General features: G+C 43.6%; 1 protein-coding gene and 1 long non-coding RNA gene across 4 annotated transcripts; one reads left to right on the plus strand and one right to left on the minus strand.

The window, feature by feature from the left end:
* The first annotated feature begins 462 nt into the window (after positions 1–462).
* Positions 463–26,979, plus strand: A1CF (APOBEC1 complementation factor). Of its 3 annotated transcripts, none has more exons than XM_084525474.1 (12): positions 463–1,081; positions 6,213–6,356; positions 9,062–9,196; positions 9,947–10,077; positions 11,616–11,854; positions 14,985–15,149; positions 18,244–18,341; positions 19,250–19,520; positions 20,804–21,012; positions 23,604–23,740; positions 24,395–24,528; positions 26,795–26,979. In XM_084525474.1, the coding sequence occupies exons 2-12, from the start codon at positions 6,258–6,260 to the stop codon at positions 26,944–26,946; spliced, it is 1,770 nt and encodes a 589-aa protein (XP_084381600.1). In that variant the 5' UTR covers positions 463–1,081; positions 6,213–6,257; the 3' UTR covers positions 26,947–26,979. The 3 variants fall into 3 exon arrangements, with proteins under 3 accessions (XP_084381600.1, XP_084381602.1, XP_084381601.1); XM_084525476.1 differs by having other exon boundaries at positions 20,828–21,012; XM_084525475.1 differs by lacking the exon at positions 463–1,081 and adding an exon at positions 5,825–5,944.
* Positions 5,204–7,019, minus strand: LOC311439587. Its single transcript, XR_014694844.1, has 2 exons — positions 6,790–7,019; positions 5,204–6,558 (listed from the first exon to the last, which is right to left on the minus strand). It is a non-coding gene; the product is annotated as an uncharacterized lncRNA (long non-coding RNA).

A 26,979-nucleotide genomic window follows, 5' to 3' on the forward strand; every position in this document is an offset into this window, starting at 1 on the left:
CAGAAGAAGCAGCAGCCCTTAAACCCTCTCTGGATTCTGTACTTAGTAGTAGTGGTCACAACTGATTGGGTGTTGTTTGTTTGTTTGTTTTCCTTCTAAAAATAAGCTCCAAAATCTACATTTGAACCCCTGAATTCAGCAAAAAGGTGGGTAACAGAGGGCAGGCCTTGGCTTGGGAGGAACCTCATTTTGGGGTCATGAAATGGGTCACCACACCAGTGCCTCAATGACAGAGCAGTTAAGTTACGCATGCCATTGAGTTGAGCAGGGCACTGCTGTCTCCTCACCATGTGGAAAGACCTAATGCTTTTAAAGCTGGACAAACAGCAACACAGCACTTTTCCAAGTGTCAGCAGCACCTGGTTGTAAACGCTTCATTTAAAACGCCCCGGAATTCAGCCTGAGCCCATTTCAAGTGTAGTTCAGTGTCCGTAGAAAAAGGCACTCCACGGTGCCCATTTCATTACTGTTAGGGTCTAGAAGGGTTTTAGCAGAGACAAATGTTTGGGGACTGCAATATCTGGACGCCTGGAAAGTACCCATTTCGGAGAGCCTCAGAGTCTCCTGGTTGGCAGAAGAGGCCACAGTCTCCATGCCATTTGCAGTTTGCAGGGTCTCTATGTGTAGGCCAATGGTGAGGCCAATTGGACTGCCTCCAAGAAGCCAAAAACACCCGTGGCAGTCAGGGCTGTGTCCCTTCTCCCAGGATTTCTGCTGGGAGCAACAGCAATGGAGACGGATTGGCTGGGAGAGCATGGAGCGAATAAATGGTAGCAGTGGGCTGTCCTCCACACCTGCCTCTGAGCTGCGGTCTGACTCGGGCCCTGTGTATTTATTTGCAAATATCAGCCTGCGTAGGTGCTGTCTGAGCAGCGGTGACCCAGCTATCTGGTCAAAGGCCTGCAGGGAGCCAGGAGATAGGGCGGGTTAACGTTTAACCTGCAGGGACTGTAAACCAGCCCGGGGCCGCTGAACCTTTGGAGTTTGATATGACGATTGGGGAATAACTGGAGTGACACGTCGCAAACTCCCCATAATCAAGGAGACCTCTTCCCGTGCAGTGATCTCCCAAATCGCTCAGGTATGCTGCCGCCCTCGGGCTCGTTCCACCATGAGGCCTGGGGTGTGGGGGGCTCAGATGGCCCCCCATGAAGTGGGGCTTTTGGTCAGCTCTGCACAGCTGGCATGGGGAAGGGGAGGCTCAGCCACACGCCTTCCCCTGCCGAGGACCCACCATCAGATGCATGCCTCAGGCACTGCCCAGAAATGCTGGGGTGGAACTGGGGGGTGCCCCAAGCACCCCATGGCTTGGCCCCGCAAGACTCGCCTTGACATTTTGATAAGCAAGGTGAGCAGACAAGGGCATTCGGCATCATCCCTGCCTGGGCAGTGGCAGCAGGGAGTTTTTTTAAGCACTTTCCCCATGCTGATCACCCACGGTTGCTGAAAACTGAAGACAGACAAGGCTGGGGGGAGGAGGGATTTTCCCTGCGATAATTCAGTCTTGATTTGTTAAAGTGCAACTTTCCAGGGCTAATCATTAGGGACCGCTTCACTTGGCCTAGCTGACTTTATATTCCTACATTTTTTTCTTTGCAAAAGGTCAGTCTCTGTTTCAAATGCAATTACTGCTCCTAAAAATCTCAAATTTCCCTAATCTGTTTCCTAATAGTTTCCTGCCCAGTCCTTTAATGCTTCCCTTAAGCTATATTCCCTCAGCGAAACAGGAGGCTTAGGCAGGAGTGAGTACAAGGTTGGCTTCAAAGCATCTGACACATCATGATGTTGCAAATAAAACAGGGTGAGGAAGGAGGCTGGGTTCAGCATCAGGTGTCTCTCATCCTTGGAAGGAGTTTCTAGGGCTGCATGCATTTGGTAATGCAGCTGTTTCCAGGAGAGCAGCCACTTTCTAAGAAAAGTGAAATATTAAAAGTGAAGTATTTTCTCAAGGCTCACGTGCTGCAAATGCTGCATGCAGGCAGCACTTTTCCATACCTCCAAGGCACATTGTACCTAGGGAAGCTATACCATTTGCTTTTAAATACCTAAAAGTAACCACTTTCTGTGGGACAACCTGGAAAAAAACTCCTCTCTGGAAAGTTAAGGGATTACACCCTCATTGCTCAATTGGACTCTGTCCTGCAGTGTGTCTCACCCAGGCTAAGAGCTGGTGTGTCTCACAGCAGCTCAAGAAACGTAAAGAGCCTGATTTTAGGAAGAATACAAAGAATACGTCATGTTATATGGATATATATGGGAGCTGTAACTCTTTGCATGTTGTGGCTGCATGGGGGCAGAACAGTCTGCACTGGATGTGCCTGCATGGCTTGATACATTCAAACAAGAAGGTGCATTGATCCACACAGGATAAACAGGGGTTTGTTATCTCATTCATGGAAACGGTAACCAGGTTTCTCCGAAGGGCTGTAAGCTGGCAGGCTCCAGGCACAAAAGCAGTTGGGAAGAGCAGGATTTGACCTTGCTTCTGCTTTGGGGCAAGCCCTGGGACCAGTGGGCAGGCTGGCAAGGTCTGCATGCTTCAGAAAACGACAAGAAAATGGTGCACAGAAGTGGTCATGGGGAGGTTAAGCGGTGCTGTAACAAGCTTATTTCTCATCGGTACGGGGTTTGCTATGTCAAAAGTGCCTTTCATTGTCTTGGCGTTTTAGAGTTTTAAGAGAAACCTAAAATGAACGATAGCTTTTGCTGCAGAGAGGGAAAAATCAAATGAAACAATACTGATTTTAAATTATTGTCTTCTCTTCCTATTGACCCGGGGTTCTGGATTCTGTGCCCATGATAACAAGGCAGTATTGTTAACAATTTGGCCAGAAATGAGCAAGAAATAGGAGATACACCTGTTGAATAAAACGCAACCTCCCCTCCCTCCCCCCCCCACCTTGTAATACCATTTAACATAATAGCCATTATTAGCAGCAAGAAATCTGTGGGTCAATCCCCTGAAAATGATTGAATTCCATAACAATTACTTCCATTAACTTTTTTTTTTTCTTTGGTTAAATAATATTAAAAATACTGCCTTAATTTGCTGTAGGCATTCACAATTCCTGAGAGCAGCCATTGAAATGGGAGTTTTCCTCCTGTCAGGGAAGATTTGCTAATTGATTGATCACCCTGGGAACAAAGAAAGAAAGAAAGTAATCATGTTTCCCTGGTCCCATGACAGCAGCTCTCCTCCTTTGCACTTACTGGCGCTGACACCTGGAATAAGGGAAAGGGCTGAAATCCCACAGGTTTAGGAAATTAAATGTGACACCATGGTTTGGGGTCTGTGTGCTGGAAATGGGAACAGACTCTTGGGTGGTGGAGGTGGGAAAGTACCCCCTGCAAAAAGATTTTTAGGTGTTCTCAGGAGGAGGAAGAGAAGTAGGGAGAGTGGAGGTACTTGGAAAACTGGGGGCTGGAAAGGCTGCTTAACTGTGCTAGGGTATTGGGAGTTGTTTTGTAGGGATTTCTTCCTCTTAACGAAAAGAGGTATCATTTCTGTCTCCATCCCAGGGAAATCCACCCGATGGAGGAAAGCTCTCTAACAAGGCTGATACATTAGCTATGAATGAATTTGGAGCACTAATTAGTGGGAGGGCCCTCATTTCTAAGAGCAGCACTATCACAACAGGATGCAGGTGGTGCACAAGCCCTGCAGGCACAGTGCTGTCCAGCCATGGTCCCGAACCTTAAATCAGGATTGCTTAACTTATCCTCTCTGCTGGAATAAGCAACTGTCTAGACATGCTGGTCTAAAAGAGGCTAAAATTTGCAGGATGCCTTATGAGAAGAGTTTGTCTGGCCTTATCAACTCAGGCGGAAGCCCAAGAGGGATATTGCTTCTGCTGTAAATGCATCAGCTGAGAGATGTGCTATTCCCGTCCTTCCGCCCTCCCCATGGCTCGCTTTATCTGCTCAGAAAGAAGCTGCTGCCTGGATGGAAACATTACTGGAAGCTATGCCTGGGTTTGGGATGTGTGTGGGGTACTCCTCTTCAGATGAGAGGCATGGAGATGTATGGCATCTAAGGCACCCCATGCAAATACGTTTGAAGCAGTCAGCCAGCTTGTCAGGAGACGGGGGGGAGGGAGGGGGAAATGCTCTTGCACTGCTGTCTATCTAGGTCGCCGCTGGGGATGGGACTGGGAACCTCAGCTGCTATGGAAACCCGCCAGGCTTGGCTGGCTGCAGTCCAGCTGCTTCACATCCCGGCAAGGAATGGAGATGTGCAGGCAGCTCCCTGTGTGGCCGCAGCGCCAGCAGCCTGCCACCCTCAGTGTTACTGAGCAGTTTGCTGCAGCCCTTGCACCTGCCTCTGCAGCACTGATGTGTCCCACGGAGAGGGACAAAGCCTTTTGCGTGGCCCTTGAGGTGGGGATGAGATGTAGCCTCTCAGCGCTGGTGTGGTTCACACCTTTGCATGGCCTACTGCGGCTCTTACACATGATGAAATCCCAACCAGTGAAACTTGGTGCAAATTCGCACTGATCCCAGTACTGCAGTTTGATCACTCAAGCCCTTGGTGAAATCAGGACACAGCGAAATACAAGGGGCTAAATTAGCAATACACCAGCACTTTCCTCCATAAGGCATATAGAGCATGCCTCTGCCTGTGCAAGGGAGGCTGCAGAACCAATGTGGATTTTAACTGTTTGCTTTGAGTGACCACCGATCATGGAACAAGTGCATACAATATGCACTGTCAGACCTTTTTTTTACTTTCTTAAGCAGCCTGGAAACTTTGCCCTGTGCCATGCCAAAACCCAGCTCTGCAGGAGAAACCATGAGCATCAATGGGGCTTTGCTGCTGCCCTCGGCAGGGGCGAAGGCGTGATTGGGTCATGCATTGGGTACCCACCAACCTCCACGCCTCCCCTGCAAAGCCTGAGTTCACTCCATGCTTTCCAGGCATTAAAGAAATCCCTCTGATCTGAAGGATACACACACACACACACACACACAAATGCTTAAATATAGACTTGATTCTATAAAATATAAACCAAAACAATAATCAGACTCCAGTTGCTGTGGAAAACATTCATTTTGCAATTAGAGATGGGAGAGAGCTATTGCATGGCTCAGTCCATCTCCCAGCCCCCACACATCGGCAGCAATTGAAACACAGGAGAGCCTGGGAACACAACAAAAAGACATCCAAAACATCCCACAAGCCTGCACAATAAATAGCTCCAAAATCTGCTGTTACACAAATGTCTCTATTTCCAAGCCTGCAGAGCTCAGTGTGGCAGAGCCCAAGTGACACAAGGCTCAGACCCTGCAAAAACATGGGCTCACGCCCCATTTTTGGCACTGAAGATAATCCACCTATTTAAATTTAATTATCTGCTTAAGTCTTCCCTTCAGAAGACTTCACTGGCAATCTCCTGCTATGACAGCATCCGTGATGACATTGTGAGTCCTCAAGCTCAGCGTTGCATTTGCACACCCATTTCTACACGTGCCCATGCATATGATGTTTGCATAGGCTTGAAGCTCCCCATTTGGTAAATAATGGGCAGGCTGAAATTATAGGCAGGGAGGAGTCTGTCTTAAAAATAGTCCTTTGCCAGCATGTGTGGCCCAATTCAGATTCAGATTTCAGCTTTATGGTGTTTTCAACCCAAAAAGTAAACTTAAAAAAATATTATAATATTTAATTAAATACAACCTAAAACTACAGCACTGAATCAAAACATCTGAACCCAAGGTTGTCGCAGCCCTGAACCTAGATACAGATCTGAAGTTCTCCCATGTTCCTGAGTTTTAAAAACAGGCCACATATGGAGCTATGTCTCACGCCTCTTACAGAGTGCTGGGCAGAGTGCCAGATTGCCTTCCCAGTATCAACGGGATGCCATGCCACGAAGGACAAGTTGCCTCCTACTTTAAGGTAGATTAGGCACCTTGCATGCGATTCCCTCCTAACACACCTGCACAGGTATGCTGCAATATCCCCTGCATGTTGCTGGAGCACTGGACAAGATCTGATCGTGGGTTTGCTGTCATTCAACAGGGAAAAGGGGGATATTTTTGCTTTTTTTTTTGTCTGTGGTATCATTTATTTATTTATTTTATCTCAAAACAACTGATTTAGGAAGAATGAATGACTCATTTAGGAAGAATGATCCTGTTAGTTTTCTCAGGAGGGTGGACTTTCTCCTCCTAGCTGTATTAATTTATTTAATTTATCTTAAATTTGATTGCAGTGAGCACCCCTAATTAACCTGATTTTTTGCTGATAATCACTCACAATGGAATCAAATCACAAATCCGGGGATGGATTGACCGGCACACAGAAAGAAGCCGCCCTCCGTGCATTAATTCAGCGAACAGGATATAATTTGATCCAGGTAGGAACTCACAGTCACGTCCTTCTGCACACGGTGTCTGGTTTCATCTTGAAGCAGTGCTGCACCAGGAGCTTGTGCAGCAAATCTGCACGTGGCAAGTGCTGGTTGTTTGTTCCTCCCTCTCTGCTGCTCTTCAGTTTGCATCCTGCACAAAACTTCATGTAGTAGGGGCTGTCTTTTATGAGGTGGCAGAGTATTCCCCCTGTCAATATGAGAAGGGTGAAATAAAACCTGAGCACAGATATATTCCAGGAATAGTTGGGATAGCTGTCTGAAAGCCATGGCTGCAGTGCTGTTGTAGCAAAGAAAACCCACTAAACAAGGTTTCAGAAGAGCTTGAGCACAGATTTGTCCATAGAAAGTCCCATAAGTGACCACCAGATTTACTCTTTTTAAAGATCTTTGAGTGCAAAAAAAAGTGCAAGTGTCTTACCTGACCAAAAGCCACAGGTTTGCTCTCAGTCTGGTCTCCAAGGCCCAAGGGCAGGGTAGGTTAGTGCAGGTGGGGAACAGACAAGTCCTTCAAAAATATCTCAGGAAGTCTTCCCTAGTTAGCATGACCAAAACAAATGAATTTTTCAAAAGTGTTTGCTAGAAATATGGCTTACCTTGCATCCTGGAAAAAGTAACTGAAAACTGAATTTCAGGCAGGTGGTTGCTGTGAACTTTGGCTTGCTTTGCGTAGCACTAGAGGGCACAACAGACCAAAGCAAAAAGGGGACTCCTGGGAAAAAGCATTTTCCTATGGTCCTTAATGTTGTGTGTGCCCCAGGACCAGAACAACATTGGGTTTGTTGCACTTGAGGAGCCTTCCTGATGTACTTGACCCAGGAGAAGATAAATAGCTTCTTTGTGTGTTTTATTTGCTGTGACTTTCTTTACCCTGATCTTTAGTTTTTCATACTGTCACATCTGGCAATAGTTCATTCCTAAACCACAGATTCCTGCTTTGCTGCCCACCCAGAATCTTCTTATTCCTAATTTTTCCCTTTCCTTCAACCTTACCATTTTCTCTTACTATTATTATTATTTTTCCCTCATTATTTTCTTTTCCACATCTCTTTGGGCTTTTTTTTTTTTTTTTTCCAACCTAACCATCACCTTCTTCTTCAACAGCTGCCAGGCTCACATATCTTCTCAAAGGGGACAATGAAGCTCTCCTTCCCCACAGAGACATTGCCAAGATAAGTTAATTGAGATTCAGCCTTCAGGGCACAAATGAAGCCACTGCAGACTGAGAGTAGATTTTATTTTTTGCCATGTCTCCTAGCACACTAGGAGACACTCCCACATATGTTGACAAAATGAGAAAAAAATCTGATTGTCTCTCACTTGGCTTAAAGTAGGAAGGTAAAAATCTGCTGGCTTTTTGCAGACCATTATTGATGAAAGTAGCATTTCTGCAGGTCACCAAGGCCTTCTTCCAGCTGACATGCCAGTGAAGATCACAGATGACCACAGCAACACAACATACAATCATCACTCTAACAAATGGCTCAAGAGATAAAAAATCCCATGCTAGAGATGTGCTCAGTTCAACCAAACTGGGGGCAGAAAAGCAGCCTGAAACATCATGATCTTCTCATTAGATCTGCTGTGAAAATGCATTCATAAATTCAAACAGCTTCATCATTATGCTGAAAACATTTTCAAAACGGGATTGGGCATGGATAATTCAGGGCTGGTTATAGGCTTAGGAAAACTGAAATTGCTTGTGCTATACTCTTATATTCCTACCAGGATCCCTGTTTGCTGCAGGCTTAGGTCCTTCAGGCCTTCTTTGTAAATCAGCCATTGCCTAGAATAATCCCAGAGGGAGAAATGGCTACAGAAATGTCAGGAGGCAAAAACAGAAAAATGACCAGAGTCCCAGCCCCTCCAGGCACAGGGCATCACTGCAGGACAAGGAGAGCTGAAGAGGGAGAAGGAGAAGAAGAGGGAGAGGGAGAGGGAGAGGGAGAGGGAGAGGGAGAGGGAGAGGGAGAGGGAGAGGGAGAGGGAGAGGAAAGGAGCAAAAGAGAGAAGGTGGAAGAAGGGAGGAGAAAGAAAGAAAGAAAGAAAGAAAGAAAGAAAGAAAGAAAGAAAGAAAGAAAGAAAGAAAGAAAGAAAGAAAGAAAGAAAGAAAGAAAGAAAGAAAGAAAGAGAGAAAGAGAGAAAGAGAGAGAGAAAGAGAGAAAGAGAGAAAGAGAGAAAGAGAGAAAGAGAGAAAGAGAGAGAGAGAGAGAGAGAGAAAGAAAGAAAGAAAGAAAGAAAGAAAGAAAGAAAGAAAGAAAGAAAGAAAGAAAGAAAGAAAGAAAGAAAGAAAGAGAAAGAAAGAAAGAAAGTGGTAGAGGGATGGGCGTCATCTTTCCCCTACGTTTTCCAAGACTGTCTGAATCTTGGACAGCTGAGCTGTGGAAATGGCCTCCCCTTCAACGTGCTGATGCATGTTCCTCAGCAGAACTCAACCAGCTGTAAACCAGAGCCTTCTGCAGTACATCACCAGCATACTAGCTCGGATGCTAAAGCCTTTCGGTACCAATATAGCAGTGGGGCAGCCAGCGCACACTGCCCCCTCTCCCTTGAGCCTGCAAAGAGATGCTCTTTACAAGAAAGGAGGGTGTTTGCCTCTGGCACTGCACTAACAGGGTGTGCCCAAAGTGTCATTCCTCACAAAGGGACTGATTTTATCCACTACATCATCGTTTTATTTTCCTCCATGGCAGGAAAATGGGCAAAGGAAATACGGTGGCCCACCCCCGGGTTGGGATGGCCCTCCGCCAGAGAGAGGCTGCGAGATCTTCATTGGGAAACTGCCACGGGACCTCTTTGAAGATGAACTTATACCACTGTGTGAAAAAGTAAGACTTTATGAGAGGTAGATATTTTGCAGAGATTACAGAAGATCAGCTCTACATTTCCGTGTTGAACTGGAGGTGATTTGGACTAGATTACCCTTTGTTTGGTGGCAGCCCCTCCAGCTCCTTCTGTGGTGTTTCCTCACCATGACCAGGGCTGATCTAACACTGGAGCTGGCCCTGCTTAGTGTAGAAGGTTGTACTGAAACATCCAGCTATGCCTCCCTCCGTAAATTAGACTTCAGTCATATAAAACACACTGTCCTCCACCTAGGAAATGAGCACAGCCACCCAATCACTCATGTACAAGCCTGAGCAAGTGATACCATTCCGACACCAATGGCCATGCAATTCCATTGCTGCACCTCATCCCTCCTGTTTTTTAGTCTTTTTTTTTTTTTTTTTTTTTTTTTGATTTCTCTACTGTGTGATGCATTAGCCTCAAAACTGGAACATAAACCTCATAAGCAGGTGAGAACCACAACCCTGGGGCTGCTGAGGTCAGTGGCCAAAATCTTGCTCACCTTGCTGAAGAGCTAACTTTGCCCTCCTCCCTTGTCACCTAAGCACTTGCTGCCTGTGTTTATGACTTCTATTATGGGTCAGAAAGTTGTGTGAAAGCAGAACAGGCTCTGGATGATTATCCTGTAGATGAAGATATCTGAAGAGTTCTGACATGAAAGCACCCAGTCTTGTTTAAACACCTCACCTGGCAAACAGTTCTTTACGAATAACTTTGCTTTCTATTTGCAGATTGGCAAAATCTATGAAATGAGAATGATGATGGACTTCAATGGCAACAATAGGGGCTACGCCTTTGTGACCTTCTCAAATAAACAGGAGGCAAAGAATGCAATAAAGCAACTCAATAATTATGAAATTAGGTGAGAATGGCATACACCTTCACATCAACTTTAAATCATATAATGTATTAATCTGGATTGTTGTGGACAGCATATTTTTCCCTACAGCCCAGAGGAAGCTTCTTTAGATACCTAAACTTCAGTAGGCAGTCATTTCTTTTCTGCCTGTGCATTTGTTGCTTTATGCTCTAGCACAAAGGCAGTACATAGCACTCAGAGACAAAATCTTTTGCAGGAAATGTCTTCCTTAAAGAAAAATAATTATAATAAAAATAAAAAATTCTACGAGAACATTGGAAAAAATATTTTGCTTTGGATCAAAACCATTGATCGAAACCAATGATGTCTAACCATTGTTTATTTCATGTTCCCTTCTGGGCTGCTTTTTGTTGATGTATTCCTATCCACTGTGTCTCACATGAGCTATACTGCAGATATGTTCTGGGAGACACAATTACAAAAATGGTGAAATGGGATGAAAACTAATTGGCAAAACAGTGACATTTCCTAATAAATAGGAACAGAAAAATCCCTCATGTTTGTGACTAAAAATTGGGAACAAAACACCTAGAAATCAACAACATATGGGTCCATCAATATGGTTTGTTTTGATTTCAACCCCATTTAATTTTTTTTTTCCTGTTCAAAATGGGATGAATAGATGCAATTGCTAAAAAAGCATTTTGAGATCAACCGTTCTGGAAATTTTAAGGCTTTCTTTTTGTTATTTCTTTTTCTTTCTTCTTTTTTTATTTTTTTTTTTTATTATTTTAAAGAAAAATATTGATTGTGAATTGCTTTACTAGCAACATTAGGGATGAGCAGGTCACAAGGCACATGGGGAGGGTTTGGAAACATGACTTATATCAGATGCTGGAGCATCTTAAAGATCAGACTTCAGCTACCTCCACCTCCTCTGCCTACTTGTCTTGTCCCAAAGATGCCTCTAAAGCAATTTATGACTTCTCCAGACCTGCAAGGGGTAGTTGGACCACAAAGGTGTGAGTAAAGTGAATGTAAAGACATTTTTCCTTTGGGGGTCTGCACAGCAATTGGCATCAATAAAGCCTGAAATGTTGCCTCCCCATAACAAGGGATTTTCTTTCTCCAGACCTCAACTGTGAGGCTCTCTGGTGATCGGGAAGCTGCAAGCCACTGGTGAACACAATGAAACCTGGCTTATGCTGACCGCAATGCAAGAATCACAGTGGTGTCCCAGCTGCTCAGCACAGTTGCCTGGTAGCAATCGTTTTTGGAAATAGCAAAAGAGAGACTCTCAAGAGTCAAAAGCAAAATTTGGCTTTGGTTTCTCTTGATCTCAAGTACCTTGTTTCAAATATGCTGCTTTACTTTGATGTCAAATTTAGCAGATTATCAGCCTTTGGAACTAGCCCCTTGTGTTGAGTGAGACCACTGGAACATCCCAAACGACACGTGCCACAGAAGGGGGAGACCTTGCATTTGGCCTTGTGTTTTGGGACAAGAAGGGGGATTTTTTTCCCCTTTCTCTGAGAAGTGATCTTGGGTCCTGACAAACCAACAGTATCATTTTTCTGCAGGAATGGGCGTCTCCTGGGAGTCTGTGCCAGCGTGGACAACTGCCGCCTGTTCGTAGGGGGGATCCCCAAAACAAAAAAGCGAGAGGAAATTTTAGCAGAGATGAAGAAAGTCACGGATGGAGTTGTGGATGTCATTGTCTACCCAAGTGCAGCTGATAAAACCAAAAACCGGGGTTTTGCTTTTGTGGAATATGAAAGCCACCGGGCAGCAGCCATGGCCAGGCGAAAATTGCTCCCAGGTTAGTACAGATGGTGAGGGTGGTAGGGGCAGCTTCAATTTAGCAGATGCCTGTGTATGCATAACAGCACAGAAGTCTCCAGAGGAAACATATACCCAAGGGAAAGAACACTTCTGATTTTTCTCATTTTGGCTGCCAACGATTCACTTCAAGCAAAGAGGGACCCCATTATGCCCATCATGCTGCCAGACATGCCCTGACTCTGGGGTGTGGGGTGGGTGATTCACTGAAAAGTCTGATTTACCACCATTCTCATTAGCCAGGTGCTTCATTTAAGAGCTTGAAGTTATTAAAATATAGCCAGATGGATCTAGCTGTTTTATCCATTCAGCTCTGTTGTGGGATATATATTATCCCATGGTTATCTTGAGTTGTATGTAAAATATGGCCTCATTTATGACCTCCTGTGGAGCATCACTTAGGGAAATATGACCATATTCAGACTTGACATTGTACTGAGGATGTTCCTGAAAATTATTTTCCATGTGGGAAGAAAACCTCAGATGAGGAATTTCATTAGAATTTAAAAATTATATAGAGAATAAGTCTATGTAATTTAGAGCTGGGGAACATAGTGAAGCAAAGAGAAGATTGATAGGTGATATGCAAAAAAGACACAACATTAATTGCCTTTGCAGTGATTTCACTGTTTTTCTCATGCTTTCATATGCCCAGCAGCAGCTCCTGCACTGCTTTGTCAAAGCCAGAGCACTTGCTGATGAAAGACTCCAATAAACCTTCTGTTCTGACACTTGATCCTCACACATCATGCCCACCAATTTTCTTTCTTTCTACATGATAGCCCATGAAAAATCTTGTCATTTTAAAACCTTTTCTCTTACTGTCAGAAATTAGTTTGATTGCAAGAGGTAATATATACCTGAGTATGCCTGCTATTGTGGGGTATCTCACGCAGATTATTTTTCTTTTTATTCTGTATTTTCTGCATCAGTTCAGCAGCTCCCTAATTATAGAAGCACTTTCTGTTAGTCTGTGCTTCAGCATAACTTTCTCATGGTTTCTGTATTGAGAAGGATGGAAGGAGCAGGCACAGGCACCACCACTGATGGCAGCCTTGAGAGAGCAAAGCACTTGAAATCCTGAGCAAAGACAGTGAGACAGATGGGAATGAGAACATAGTCTTGAACAGCCTTGTGCAATGTGCTAGTGATTTCCAATTTAGGGACATCTTGGTAAACAGGTTAGGAATTTGGGAATTTCAGAGACCTGAGCAGGAGTGAGAGTCTTCTGATGTTCCAAGCATACGGGAGGAACTTGAAAAAGGTTTCAAGCCAGGAATGAATGTGTCTCCAGCTGATGCATTGGATGAATGTGAAATTGAATATCATTATCAAGTTGCTTCCTTGACTCTGAACCTCACTGCTCTTTGAGGAAGCTTTGTAGAAGAGGCAGAAAAGCTCAAAATTAAGATGCTTTTTATGAAAGCTTTGTCTTGTCTCCTGGTTAAATAGAGAGGTGGAGGAAGACTGGGTTTTAGCAAGCTGGTAGAGCAGAAACCAAACTTAGCTCCTTGCTATGAATCAGCCAGGTTGTTATTTCCACTATTGAACTGAACATGGCAACTTAGAAAATAGAGCATGGCCTTTCATTTTAGCTGGCTGCCATTAGCTGCTATTTCTGTTCATCAGACTGGTCAGGGCTGGAAGCTGAACATCAACTGCAGTCCCAGCTCCACAATTCCTTGCTCATTCACAGGACTTCCTAGCAGGGAGCAGCCCCTTTACATTTTAGTGTTGTTTGTTTGTTTGTTTGTTTTTCATCTTTTAACTCCTGTTACAGAAAAACAGGTCTCCAACTTCTACCCCTTCCCTCTAATTTTCCTCTATTTTGGACCTCCTATCCTATCTTAGATTATCCAAGTGGAGATGCAAGACGGGATGCCTCTCAGAGTGTTTTGTCTCATTTTCCTTCTACCAACATAGGTATCTTCCAGGTTTTAGCATACACCTGGCCTTGGAGAATCATAAAGATCATATCATAAAGATCAGAGAAGTAATAAGAATAGCACAGACAGGACTATTTTGAGGGAAACTTGCAGAAGAGGCAGACATTTTATTTCATTATTTTGGAGGAAATACCCAGCACTAACCATGCTGCTAAGCCAGAAAATGGTCCCTATTGTGTATCCAAAGCACTGTCTGCTAGGCTGATTAAAATTGCCAGAGAAAAACGGGTGACAGACCAAGCACGTGGAATTTAGGGCTCTGGATATTGGTGAGTGGCCAGATACCAGCCACTCTTGAAGAGAAGGGGGAAGGATTTCTTCCTGAAAGATGTGCTGAAAGAACTGGGAAGAAATACTTATCACAGCAATTCACACTGATCGGAGGCAAGGCTGTGGCCATCAGTTTTCGTTACACATTAAGTATCATGAATTGGTTAATCAATTACTTAATAGATTAAGTAACTCAATGCAAATGATTACAGAGCTCAGCATGATCACATGGAAAAAACATAACTTTTAACTACCTCTTTATTTGCTGTTTTTTTTCTTTGCCCCTTGGCAGCTTGATCCACTCTATACAGAAGCCATATGCTTCTTATCCATACCCTATTTTATGCCTCATTACTTTTTGTTTCCCTTCTTTCTACTGCTTCTGTTGCATCTTCACCCTGTGTGGACCATGCTTCAAATACTTGCACATGGAGACATCCTGATTTTTACTATTTCATTTCATCCCCTGGGACTTCTGGATCCCTTTCCAATTTCCTAGGGAATTAAATATTTGCAGCCAACAGGGATCTCTATAAGAGAAGTATACGCATTACAATATTTCCCTTCAGAGAGCATTCCAGGGAATGCAGATGTTAGTGAATAGTGCCACAAATTTGCTTTTTAAATTCTGGATGCTACATTTCTGCAGGCATCTAAGATGCTAGTGGGAACCTGTGAAAGCATGACCATCTGCTTTTGGAAATGAGTTCACTAAAAGGCAGCACAAAAGGCTTTTTTGTGGTGCAAAAGGCACTTTGAGCACAAAAGGCTTATTTTGGCCCTCTTTGTATAATTGGCCTATTCTATTGTTCATACTGCATATGAAATAAACTCTGAACAGAAGTGAGAGGAACCTAAGCCTCTCTGACACTGATGATGCCAATCCCTTTATAGGAAGGATCCAGTTGTGGGGACACCCTATTGCTGTTGACTGGGCAGAACCAGAAGTGGAGGTGGATGAAGACACTATGTCATCGGTAAAAATCCTCTATGTGAGGAACCTCATGCTCTCGACCACCGAAGAGACTATAGAAAAGGAGTTCAACAGCATCAAACAAGGTAGGATCCCACTGACACAGCCCTTAAGTAAGTGCCGCTACTGCAAATGGAAGTATTTCTTCATTCATAGAATGCCAAAGGAAGACACAAAGTAGCAGTTTTTCCATGGTGAAATCTTCATGTGTAATGCCGCAAAATTGCTATTATGCTGAAGGCTCCCATCCAACATGCATAACATGTCATTCTGCTACGGGCTGATTAATTTACAGCTAACACTACTAACCTTTTTAAGGTGATTGGCAACTGGAAGAGATCCAAAATACTGCATGAGGATGCCTATATCATAAAAACAACTTTGAGTCATTTGACTCTTCTTGAAAAAGAGAGTTGTTAAAACAGCTGGGTGATTTCTGCTTTCTTCATCTACAGAAAGGGATGATAACAGAAATAGGGTGGTTTAATTCAACTGCTTTTTATCTAAGCTATCTAAATGCTGAATTCTTTCTTTTTCATACCAAAAATGATCTTCCATAAATTTATGAATAACCAGTGCTTATCATTTTATGCGGGATATGATGGTATTTTCATGGCATATATTGCATGGTCTTAGGGTGAGATTTTAAAAAAGCAAATATGTTTGTGGGGAATAAAAATCCTGCTGGCTTTCAAATGAGATTTTACTTCTGAGCTGCTCCAGTTTTAGAAAATTCCACCCAAAAACAACAGAGTAAAAATAACCCATTTGTGCAGCTCTCCAAGCCGCATATTCCATTAGGCATTAGTAACTTATGCTTGGCAATGTGAAATTGCCATTCATATCGTTCCTATTAACTTCCTTCTACTAATTTTTAAAAATACACTACAGAGCTTCATTTTTCCTTCACCAACTTTTCATTTCTGCTGCATTCTTTTTTTTTTTAATAGGCTGCAATGCAAAGATCTTCAAGAGATCTCTTAACAAGTCTTTTCTGTCCTTCTAATGTTACCAGCTAATACTTTAAGTAACCATCAAGCTGTTAGAAATCCCATTTTAACCCCAAGCTAAATATGTATCATCCCACTCTCTTAACTGTTTCCTCCTTTATTTATTCAGTTTTGTTCCTGATCACTGAACTGCTTACACTCCCCAGAAACACATTTATATCCATTTGACACTTCAGTAACAGTCATCTGCTCTGCTCCTAAGGAAAGTTTTCTAGTACAACAGAAGACTTGAATCTTCTTTAGTTTGTCTTTTCAACAGTTTCTCATTTTGCTTCTCATGCTGGAATTTTTATTTTTAATTTTTTTAAGGAAAGCCTTAATTATTGTGAATGAAACCAAGAATGCCCTTTTTAAAGTGGTGCCATACTTTCAAAAAAAACATGCCCAGAAAAAGCAAAACCTGAGTTTTGAGGAAAATAAATGCAGTTTAAGTCATAGTGAGATTACAATCAAGCAACTCAGCAAGGAGCTGAAATGATTCACCTCCCACTTTGGTTATCTGCTATGTTTGTTGGGTCACATTTCAATATCACTTGTCTGAATTGCACATTTGATCTGGAGAATTTAGAAGCTGTTTTGACAATAACAAGCCATCCAATAAAAAAGTACCCAAATGAGAGGAATTACGAGGCAGAGGTCCCCATTACAGAGCAATTACCACATCACCACAAGCTCCACAGACACTACCAGGAATGCTACATAAGCATCCCAAGTTGTAACACAACACAAGTATCACCCCTTTTAAATCTGTGCCAAATTCAGTGCCGGATGGCTTCTGTAGAAATATGCATCACTTCATCAACAAGAAGCCCTGCCCTCACTCCCTAGAGATCTTGGCAAATATCCTGAGCCCTGGCAAAGTTTTCATTTGGTTAAATGGGCTCCAGACTTCGCAGCTGAAGTGGGGTGATGCTGAAATAGAGCAGCAAGGAGGGGCAGGTCTGTACCTTCCCACAGCAAGGCGCTCTGCCCTGGCAGCAGGAAGGCCACGCTCTCCAAAGGTGCTAACTGGGATGATATTCTCCTTGCGGTGTCACGCAGCTGCTCGTCCTGCTGGGGTGGGAGCACGCCACCTAGTCCCATAAATAGGAAAGAGCAAGGTTTTGGCTTGAGTGAGGATCAATAACACAGAGCAATTTTCAGGAGGCAGAAGGGGGATTTTCAAAACACAGAGAGTTCATTAAAGCCTCAACTCATAACCGAGACAACAGCATATAATGACCTTAATTTTTGGCTTAGAAAATCATCCTCCAATCCCAGAAGGACACAAACAGCCACTTGCCATTTCAGTGTCAGTTTGAAGACATGCAGGCTGCTTGGGTTATAGGCTGAAACATGCTATTTATAACCCACTGGAGCTCCTAATGCCACCCCTTAAACTCCAAAGAAATATTTTTCCTTCTGCAGTTATTTAAGTAAGTGTTTTTTGTTGTTGTTGTTGTTGTTGTTTGGTTGTTTTTTGTTTTTGCGGCAATTGGATATTTCCCTGTACACCTGTTCAGCTTTAAAAGGAAAGAAACCAACAGAAAAGTCATCCTGCATCCATTAGCCACATTTCCAAAGGATACTTTTAGGTGTGTTATAGCCTCACTGGCTAGGCTGGTTGATAACTGACAGGACTGGCAAACACGAACAACTAGAGGAGAAAAGGTAGATACCTAAAGCTTGAGCCTGCAGGGAGCAGGTGCCAGTGTGGTTATTTCAGAGCCAGAATATTTGGGTGCTGCAAAGTTCCCAGCAGCAGAGCATCTGACAAGGGAACGGGAAGGCTGTAGAGGACAGACACAGAAGAGAACAACACTGAGTGTGAGAACACCAAGTGTCCTGCTCAGCCATCCAGCTCCTGGAGATCTGTCACAGAAGTGAAACACAAAACCAAAGACAACCTCAGACAGAGCATTTTGGACAGGAGCAAACCACTCTAGTTTAATGGGAACCATACAGGTGCTTGCCTTCAAATATTTCTAGTTTTGCTTGAAATAACACAGACATTTTCTTTAGTTTCTCATGGTATATGCATCCTAAGAGGTAAGAAGACACCATTGGCTTTCTCTCTACCCTTGGCCAGTTTTTGCTCTTGAAGGGCTCACAAACCAACACAATTGCTCATTCTGATACATATTTTCTAGCTAATACCTATTTCCAACTAATATTCTAATGTTTTCCACAGGTGCAGTAGAAAGAGTAAAGAAAATTAGAGACTATGCCTTTGTGCACTTTAATAAAAGAGAAGATGCGGTTGAAGCTATGAAAGCCTTGAATGGGAAGGTAAAGCTGCTCTGAGTGTTTATTTTGTGACTTACATGCAGTATATTATATGCAGCTGAAACAAAGCTGCCGGGCTTATTAGCTACAAAGACACCCTGAGGGTGCAAGTCCTTTTTTCACTTCTCAGGCTGCTTTTATGTTCCTGAATTCTTCTTTTTTTTTTTTTTTTTTTTTTTTTAACCCTGATGTTCACAAACTGTTCTTTTTGGCTTCTTTCCTTTTGCATTCATAATAAATGTTTGCCCAGATCAGACTGTAGTTCACCTCTCTGAAAAAAGTTGGAGCAATACTGAAATGAGGACCAGAAAATGAGGGGTTATGGGTTCCCTTGGCTTGCACTCACATAAGTGTTTCATGTCTGCCAACAAAAACACTGGAAGGGAAGCATGTAAATAGTAAACAGGGACAAACAAGGTCAACCCAGAACATCTGCTCCAAATTCAGAAGCAGATTTGCAAGGAGGTTGCTGTATTTAGTTCTTCTTGCGCTGCAATGTAATTCACACTGCTGTAATGTAAGAGCTTTTCCCAAAGAGGTGTTAACCCCGTTCCTATTTTTAGTGCTACTGCTGTTCTCCATAGGAGTACCTATAATCAGGCTGACTTAGGTGCTGCTTTGCAGGGAAGTGAGGCCTTTTCAAGGGCTTCACAACTCTGCTAATTCAGTTAATTAGCCTCTGCTGGCTGGTGTCAGCTCTGGATGCTCTCTACATGTTGAACCTTCACCCAGCAAGTGCCTCCTTCCACCTGTGGGAGGGAGATTTTGGCTGATTTGGGTGGTTTTCTCCGTTTTCCCAGTCTGTTAGTAAACCATGCGGGGAAGCTGCCTTCTTAGACAGGATAATACCCATGTATCTCGGAGACTGCCTTACACTTGTGCTTCTCCCGCACTCTTCCTGCGGTATGAAGGTGCTGGATGGGTCCCCCATAGAGGTGACGTTAGCCAAGCCTGTCGACAAGGACAGCTACGTCAGATATACCCGAGGCACAGGTGGCAGAGGCACGATGCTGCAGGGAGAGTACACCTACGCCTTTGGACACATGTACGACCCTGCCACCGCCTACCTGGGTGCCCCGGTTTTCTACGCACCCCATGCCTACGCTGCTATCCCCAACCTCCACTTTCCAGCTGCCAAGGGGCTCAGCAACAGGAGCATCATCCGGCCCCCATCCGTCCGAGGTAACTGCAGTCATGCCAATTCTCTGCTCTAACAAAATGATTCCTCCCGTGCTTGGGTGGCTGCATCCTCATGCTGAGGATGTCCCTTTCAGGAAGGGACAGAAAACAGTTTTTAGGCTCTGCCCTTCCCAAAGACACAGTGATATTCCAGCAGGCTAAGCAGGGTACTAAAAAATAACCATTTTCCTGGAGCAAGCTTTAGACAGCTTCCAGATCACCCTCCTTCCAGGGTAAATAAACCATGAATACTCCTGGTTTTGCCCCAGCAGGGAAAACAAAATAAAACCATTTTCGTTCCCTCCCTACCTCCCTCCAGAGCCAACTCTCATACAACCACCAGCACAACTCTGTGCTGTTTTTCCCCTTTCCTTTGAAACCCACAAGGAAAGTTTTGCCAGTTCTGATGTCTTCTGACCCAAAGGCACAGCATTTCCCAGGGAGGTCACATTGTGCTAAAGCCGAGTGGGGAACCAGAACTGAAACCAAGAAAGCCGTTAATTTTGTGCTTTGGGAGGTGGACTTGTCTGTTTTTGTTGTTGTTGTTGTTGTTTTTTGTTGGTTTTTTTTTGTTTGTTTGTTTGTTTTGTTTTTGTTTTTGTTTTTGTTTAATGATAATCTAATAATAAGTAACCTATGAAAATAGAGAGTATTTCTGATGGTTGCTGAGGTTCTGCCTTTGACCCCAGGTGTCTGCAGCTGGTACTGAATCAAATCCCTGCATTCAGGTACCCCCCCCCCCCCTGATTAAATATAATTGCAGATAGCATTTGGTACCTGCAGAAGTAAGTTTGGGGACTACCAGAAAAATAAATGCATGTGCTCATTGGGCTCCTTGAACAAAAATGAAAATGTAATAGAGGCCGAAAATTTCACTTTGGTTCATATAAGGGAGGGGCTGTATAAACATATAAACAGTTCCTCATGAAACTGTTATTATGCTGGTGGGTGGCAAGTGACATCAGCTGTCCCTTCTCCAACTTCTGACTACAAATCTGGTTAGAAAGGTGTTATAAAATCAAAACTGGCTTGTCTATGAGCTCAATGGAAAGTTACACCTCACCTGTCAGCACAGAGCAGAGGAGATGGAAACTGGGTCAGACAGAAGCAGGGGTACCCCTATAACTTTGCACCGCCAAGTGTGCAAGCCCAGCAACAGGCTATGGGGGGCTCCTGCCTACCTCCTTCCCAAACTCAGTCAGTGGGGCTAACTTTTCCATTTCAGGGACAATCAGGGTAATTTTTCCGGTGATTTGATTCAGTTTAATGCCTTCTTACATTCCTAGAAATTTACATGAATGTACCTGTAGGGGCTGCGGGAGTTAGAGGACTGGGAGGTCGCGGCTATCTGGCGTACACGGGCCTGGGGCGCGGATACCAGCTCAAAGGAGACAAGAGGGGAGAGGATAAACTCTACGACCTCTTGCCAGGAATGGAGCTCACACCGATGAATCACGTCACACTAAAGCCCCAGGGGATCAAACTTGCTCCTCAGGTAGGTGTGTGCGAAGTATGGTCAATGTGTTGGCCAGGGTTTGCCTTTGCTCAAAATGCTTTCAGAAAAACAGCCTTTGCTTGAATTTAAACTGGTGATTGATAGCTACATCTATTCATAACTCTTGGAATACATTTAAACAAGAAAACACTTGTTAGTTGCATCCTGCAGTGCCGTCCACCTCGCTGGAGAACAGCACTCATTCTCCTTCAAGGGAGAATTTTCATAAACTTCCATGAGTGGAAGATGAAATCCAGCTAGGACTACCCCTCCACAAAAGCACTGAGGAGTAAAGAAATTAAGAAATTTTCACCCAAGGAACTATTTCACATAAATAGAAAAACAGCAACTTTGCCAGAAAAAAAAAAAAAAAAAAAAAAAAAAAAAAAGGAAAAAAGAATCGTCTGTGTTGCAAAAGGGTCATGGCATTGCACAGAGCTTTGCTGCCTCGATGTGATTGCTCCAATGCAGTAAAAAAAGGAAAACAATGTGGAGCACATTATCTGGGTGGACCCATGTGTGGCAGCTTGTGCTGTCTCCCCTGATGCTGACATATGACACAGTCCTGGCAGGAGATCAGGGTTTGCGTGATGCTGAGAACCGAAATCCTGAACCACCGATGTACAACCTAAATGGAATGGGAAAAGAGGAGTTGATGGACTGCACAGCCCAGACAAATGCAACAGCTCTGGTTGCACAAGGAAGCTTTGACGTGCTTGTGCATGCGGGACTGGGATCCAGACAGCTGGCTGGGGACAGAGCAGAATAAATTCCTCGAGTTTCAGAGGTCATTCTCCTACAGCAACTCCTTTCCCCTTGAATCATCCAAAGTAATGTTAGAAGTTAATTTCACTCAGATTTCAGAAACACACCTCTGTCTAGTAAAAAAATTGCCGCAGCATTCCATTTGCTAAATGTCTCCCAAAGCATCCTTTTCTCCCCAGAAACCCAGAGTGTTTTTTCTCCCCCTGCAAAGTTTCTCTGTCTCCATGTTACCAGCACACAAGAGGGGTGAAGTGGTCCAGGCTGACTTAGGGCAGGTGCAGTTCAGGGTTTTTGCTCTCCTGACATCTTTGTGATGAACCCCCATGGCAGGGTCAATGTGTGGCAGGCCATGCAGCAATAATTTTTGGAGCACATCTTCCCCTCAGCTGAGTTGCCTAATTCCCTCACTGCCGCTGTCTCATAATAATGCTTCTTACACAGCCATGGCTTGCTTCAGGAAGGTCTCGTTAATACCTTTGCCAAATCAGTCAGCCTCTTCTGCCCACTGCACACTGCAATAGCACCTGTGAAGGATGGACCCTCCTAACTTCCTTCCTGCTGCCTAGCTGGGATACTTGGTTTTCATGAATAGATGTTGCTCATCAAGTATTTAAATGGTGATGTTACATCTCAAAAGCACCGTCCTTATGCAGCCTTTGGAACAGCAGGGGACAGGTGTCACCATGGTCAAGAAATCTGATGAACTAGGGTGTGAGCACTACGGAGTAGTAAACTTTAGATCTGTAGTTATCAAATGAAAGGCAGCAGTGAAATAAAATAATTTTAAGGTGGACTGCAGAAAGCCTCAGACTGTGGGTACCCAGGGGTCTGGGCTCCAACCTGGCAAGACCAATGTCACACCTACAGTAAGTCGGTTGGGGTCATTCCAAACAGAACATTTTTGTCTTGTATTCAGCTTCAGGATGCCAAATTGCCTTACTGTGTCACTGAAATGCAAATTGTTATGGCACTGAAAAATACCTGGGGAGACCGCAACTGCTGCTCAATAGGAAAAACCCCAAGCCCCAACAATTTCTAAGTTGAGCGTCAAACCTGATGGAGTTATTTAGAAAAAATAAATGGTCCAAGCACTACTGGTGGGGATGCACAGGAGCAACACACTGTATCAAACCCATCTGGGACAGCAGATAGCCCCTGGGTTTAGAAAAGAAAGAAAAAGAAAAAACAAGAGCATTTCCAGACAGTGATTCCCAATTACTGTGGAATAATCTGTGCTAAGGCCAAGGGCAATGTGGTCCAGCATTTCTCTTTCAAACTAGGAGCAGAAATTGCCTATTGAAGCTTGAATAATTAATTGGACAGAGAAACAGCCTCTTTTCCTTTATCCTTCCTCTTTTTTTTTTTTTTTTTTTTTTTTTTTTTTTAAGACTGGACTTTTTATGTACTGTATCCCACCAAGGGAGGGAGGCACCAGAGCTGTGAAGATGAATGGAACCATAATGCTTTAAGGGGGTTAAAAAGATGCGCACAGGTAGAGTTTCTGTGGAGAATTCAGAGAAGGCCATGCCGATAATGAAATAAAACAGCTAATCAGCAAAACAAAGACATCCCATTTAATGAGGTGATAATTAGCTTCAGGAATTAAATGCACTTTTAAGGTATATAACATTTAGATGAATCTTATATTTCAAGGTGAGCTTTACTACCCTGTCTGCCATTTATTTTCTCACGAAGGCTTGAGGAAGCTGCCACTACACTTCTGAAAATTCTTTGGAGGGTAGGAAGCAGAGCAATGCAGGGGCTGGAGCTGGGGAAGAAAGCTACATGCAACAATTAACTTGAGCAAATCCCTTCTTCCCTCCTAGATCTTAGAAGAAATCTGCCAGAAAAACAACTGGGGACAGCCTGTTTACCAGCTCCACTCTGCAATTGGCCAAGACCAAAGACAGCTCTTCCTATACAAAATCACCATCCCCGCCCTCGCTAGCCAGAACCCCACCATGTATGTAACTATTCAAGTTTCTCTGGGTTTTAGGATTTTTTTTAAGTGGATTTTGTCTAGCATCTCTCTTCAAAATACAACACAGGTCTCTATTTACAGGTTGTTGAGACATTAGAGAGAAAATCATCCATAAATAAATTATAAAAAAAAAAAAAAGACCAACAGTGATGTCTGCTGTGCTTGGCACTCTGTGTTCAGTGGTGTAAAAACTGCAGAAAGCCAGAAATAAGTAGGCAAAGGGGTGCTTTTTAGTAAGAAAATAAAATACACAATATTTCATGTAGGAAAAAGAAAAGCAGCTTGTAGGAACATGCTGCTAATTAGGCTCCAGATATGATCCTAAACACTTCTGATCTGAAATATTTTTGTGGTGTTTTTTAATGAGAAAGACTGAAGCAGGCTTTCTTTTGGACTGAAAATGGACAACATGCTCTGAAAACATGTAGTAACTGTAATGTGACCCAGGGCCGATAATCTCAGCAAAGAAACTAGACTGCTAAAAGTATTACTGTTGATGCATCAGCACAGTAAAATGATGTTTCTATTTGATGTATGGGATCATGCCAACTATGGCTAGATTAGAAGGTTTTGCAGGAAAGGCCTAGAGAGGAAAACAAAACAAAACAAAAAGCTATTATGTTGCTGTGTTCACAGACATCCCTTCACACCTCCCAAGCTCAGCGCCTTTATTGATGAAGCCAAAACCTACGCAGCAGAATACACCTTGCAGACACTGGGGGTTCCCACCGAGGGAACAGAGGTGCCTCCTGCTGCGCCAGCTTTTCCAGGTATGTGAAGGTCTGTACAGCAAAGGCCTCCTGCAGTATTATTTTTCCAACGTGCTTCCTCATGGGTTAGTCCAGAACTAACCTGTTCGTGGTCACTGAGGATAGACCTGACTGTGCTCCAGTTCATGGATGCCTCCCTTCAACTGGGAGCCCCCAGTAGGACCCAGACCCAGATGTGGTCTCCCCAGAGCCAGAGCTGGAATGGGTCCCCTTCCTGCTGCGCCCTGGCCAGTGCCACACCGGATGGGTTCGGTCCTCCTTACTGCAAGGATCCCTCCTCTTGAGCCAACCCCTTGGATTTCATCTGCCAAAGGAATAATATGAATGTGACAGCCAGGATCCAATCCCAGCTCTCTCCCACCCCTGCTGGAAGACTAATGTTTCCAGTTCTTGAGTTCATTCCCAACAGCTCTTGTAACTACCAAAAGAGCTTGGGAAATCATGGAAAACATAAGCCAGGAGCTGGAATCCAGCTTGCAGGCATTACATTTACTGTACATTATGGTGATTCTGATGTAGTGGGAGCAACTTATGCCAAACTGCACATGAGGAATGCATTAGTCAGTACTACTGAATTGTTTGGAGTGTCTTAAGGATGGATTAAAAAAAATAATAATAAAAATCGATCCGGCTTCCTGCCACAGGAGTCCGCAAAAGCCACAGAAAAATCAATTTGTCTGGGTTTATGCAGGCTTCCGCAGTGTGGAAACCAAATGGGCTCTTTATTGAATCCAGTCTCCACTTACTGCTTAATTATAATCTCTCCTTTTTCTTTCATCCACCCTTATTTATTTATCTTGGAAATGCAACAAATAGACATACATTAAAATTTCTGCCAGCAGCACACACCGGTGCTCAGTCCACACTCACTGAAGTCCAGCACAGCCCAGGCCATGCTCAGGTAGCAGCTTATTTCTCTTATGATGATGCTGAACATGGTTTAAGTGACAAATTTCTCAATTCCTAATTGAAATCTTGCACCTCGCTTTGCTGATGCAAGAAAGACACTTTCAGCGACCACAACATTCATGTTCCCATGAATTTCTCATGTTTTCTCCCAAGCTAACACCTTCCCTGAGGAAACGTAGTCTTGGTGATGCCCAGTATCATAGAATAATAGAATCACAGAATCATTAAAGTGGAAAAAGACCTCCAAGGTCATCTGTTCCAACCATCCCCCTACCACCTGTGTCACCCACTAAACCATGTCCCCAGGCACGTCCAACCTTCCCTTGAACACCTCCAGGGACAGTGACTCCACCACCTCCCTAGGCAATCCATTCCAATGCCTGACCAACCACTTTTTCTGAGAAGGCATTTCTCCTAACTTCCAACCTGAAATATCTCCAGGCCCTGCCCCAATGGGATTTGGATCTGACTGACCTTGAGCCAATCCCACTGCCAGCTGGTTGGTTGGAGAGTTTGAATCCTGGGAGATGTAGTTTGGAAGCAGCAACAGGTTCAGTAGAGCCAATGGGCATCTTGTCTACTCTTACCACATTTGGGCTTCGTCTTAATTCTTGATCCTTTCATAACAACAGCATACTATGGTGTGTTTGACAAGATGCTACACTCTCCTTTCAGACATACCAGCCCCAAATGATGTTTGTTTTCCCAGTAATTCATTTTAAATCAGCAAAGCTAACATTTTCCCATGGAAAATTTTGAAGTGTTGAAACCACATATCCCATTAGAATCTGATGGGGAAAAAAAATCCAGTCTGCTAAATATTTTTCCCAATATTGCATAGAGGGAATTCCCCTCCTCTCTAACATGTTTGTCCTGAGTTGCATGCATTTTGACCATAAAGGATGTCACACCCATGTTTTCTCCCAGCTGTACAAATGTCTTCTCTATGAAACAAAATATGCCCAGATTTTCTATGCAGTACTTCATTTTCTTGCCCTCCTTTGTCTTGTGTGGGAGTCCATGTAAAGAGCACTGTTACCAGCGTCTCATCTCAGAGATATTTGAAGCTTAAGGAAAAATATTCAACAAAGAGGGGATTTTTTTAGGCAATGTGTTTAACAAATAATAGGTGAGAAAATGCATTAATTTTCCAGCCACAGTTGTCAAGTTTGTACCTTTAATGAGGAGGAAAAACATGCCAGGAATGATTTATTTAATCAGATTGTTCCAGTCTTCCCATTGACAAACGACATGATTGCCATTGACAATGAAGTCTTCCCATCAAAAAATGTCAGGCAATGGTAGCTTTTGAACGTCTTCCCTTTAATCTCCATCTCTTATCTCTTTTCCCCTGCAGGATACACCATTGCTAACGCTGCTGCAACAGTCACAGCCACTCACCTCAAACAAGCGGTGACAATGGGACAAGATTTGACAACATACGCCACATATGAAGCCTACCCTGCCTTTGCAGTAGCTGCACGCAGTGATGGTTATGGAGCATTCTAATTCTGTCTTTATTAAATAGTTTCCTTAAATCAA

The sequence above is a fragment of the Aythya ferina genome (genome assembly GCF_964211825.1).
Source record: "Aythya ferina genome assembly, chromosome: 7".
Lineage (NCBI taxonomy): Eukaryota > Metazoa > Chordata > Aves > Anseriformes > Anatidae > Aythya > Aythya ferina.

What these genes read in the sequence shown, in the direction of transcription:
- A1CF (XM_084525474.1), top strand. Translation starts at nt 6,258, where the DNA reads ATGGAATCAAATCACAAATCCGGGGATGGATTGACCGGCACACAGAAA. An exon ending in GTTCAACAGCATCAAACAAG is followed by an intron (nt 15,150 to 18,243) that starts GTAGGATCCCAC and finishes TGTTTTCCACAG; the next exon opens with GTGCAGTAGAAAGAGTAAAG. An exon ending in GCTAGCCAGAACCCCACCAT is followed by an intron (nt 23,741 to 24,394) that starts GTATGTAACTAT and finishes CTGTGTTCACAG; the next exon opens with ACATCCCTTCACACCTCCCA.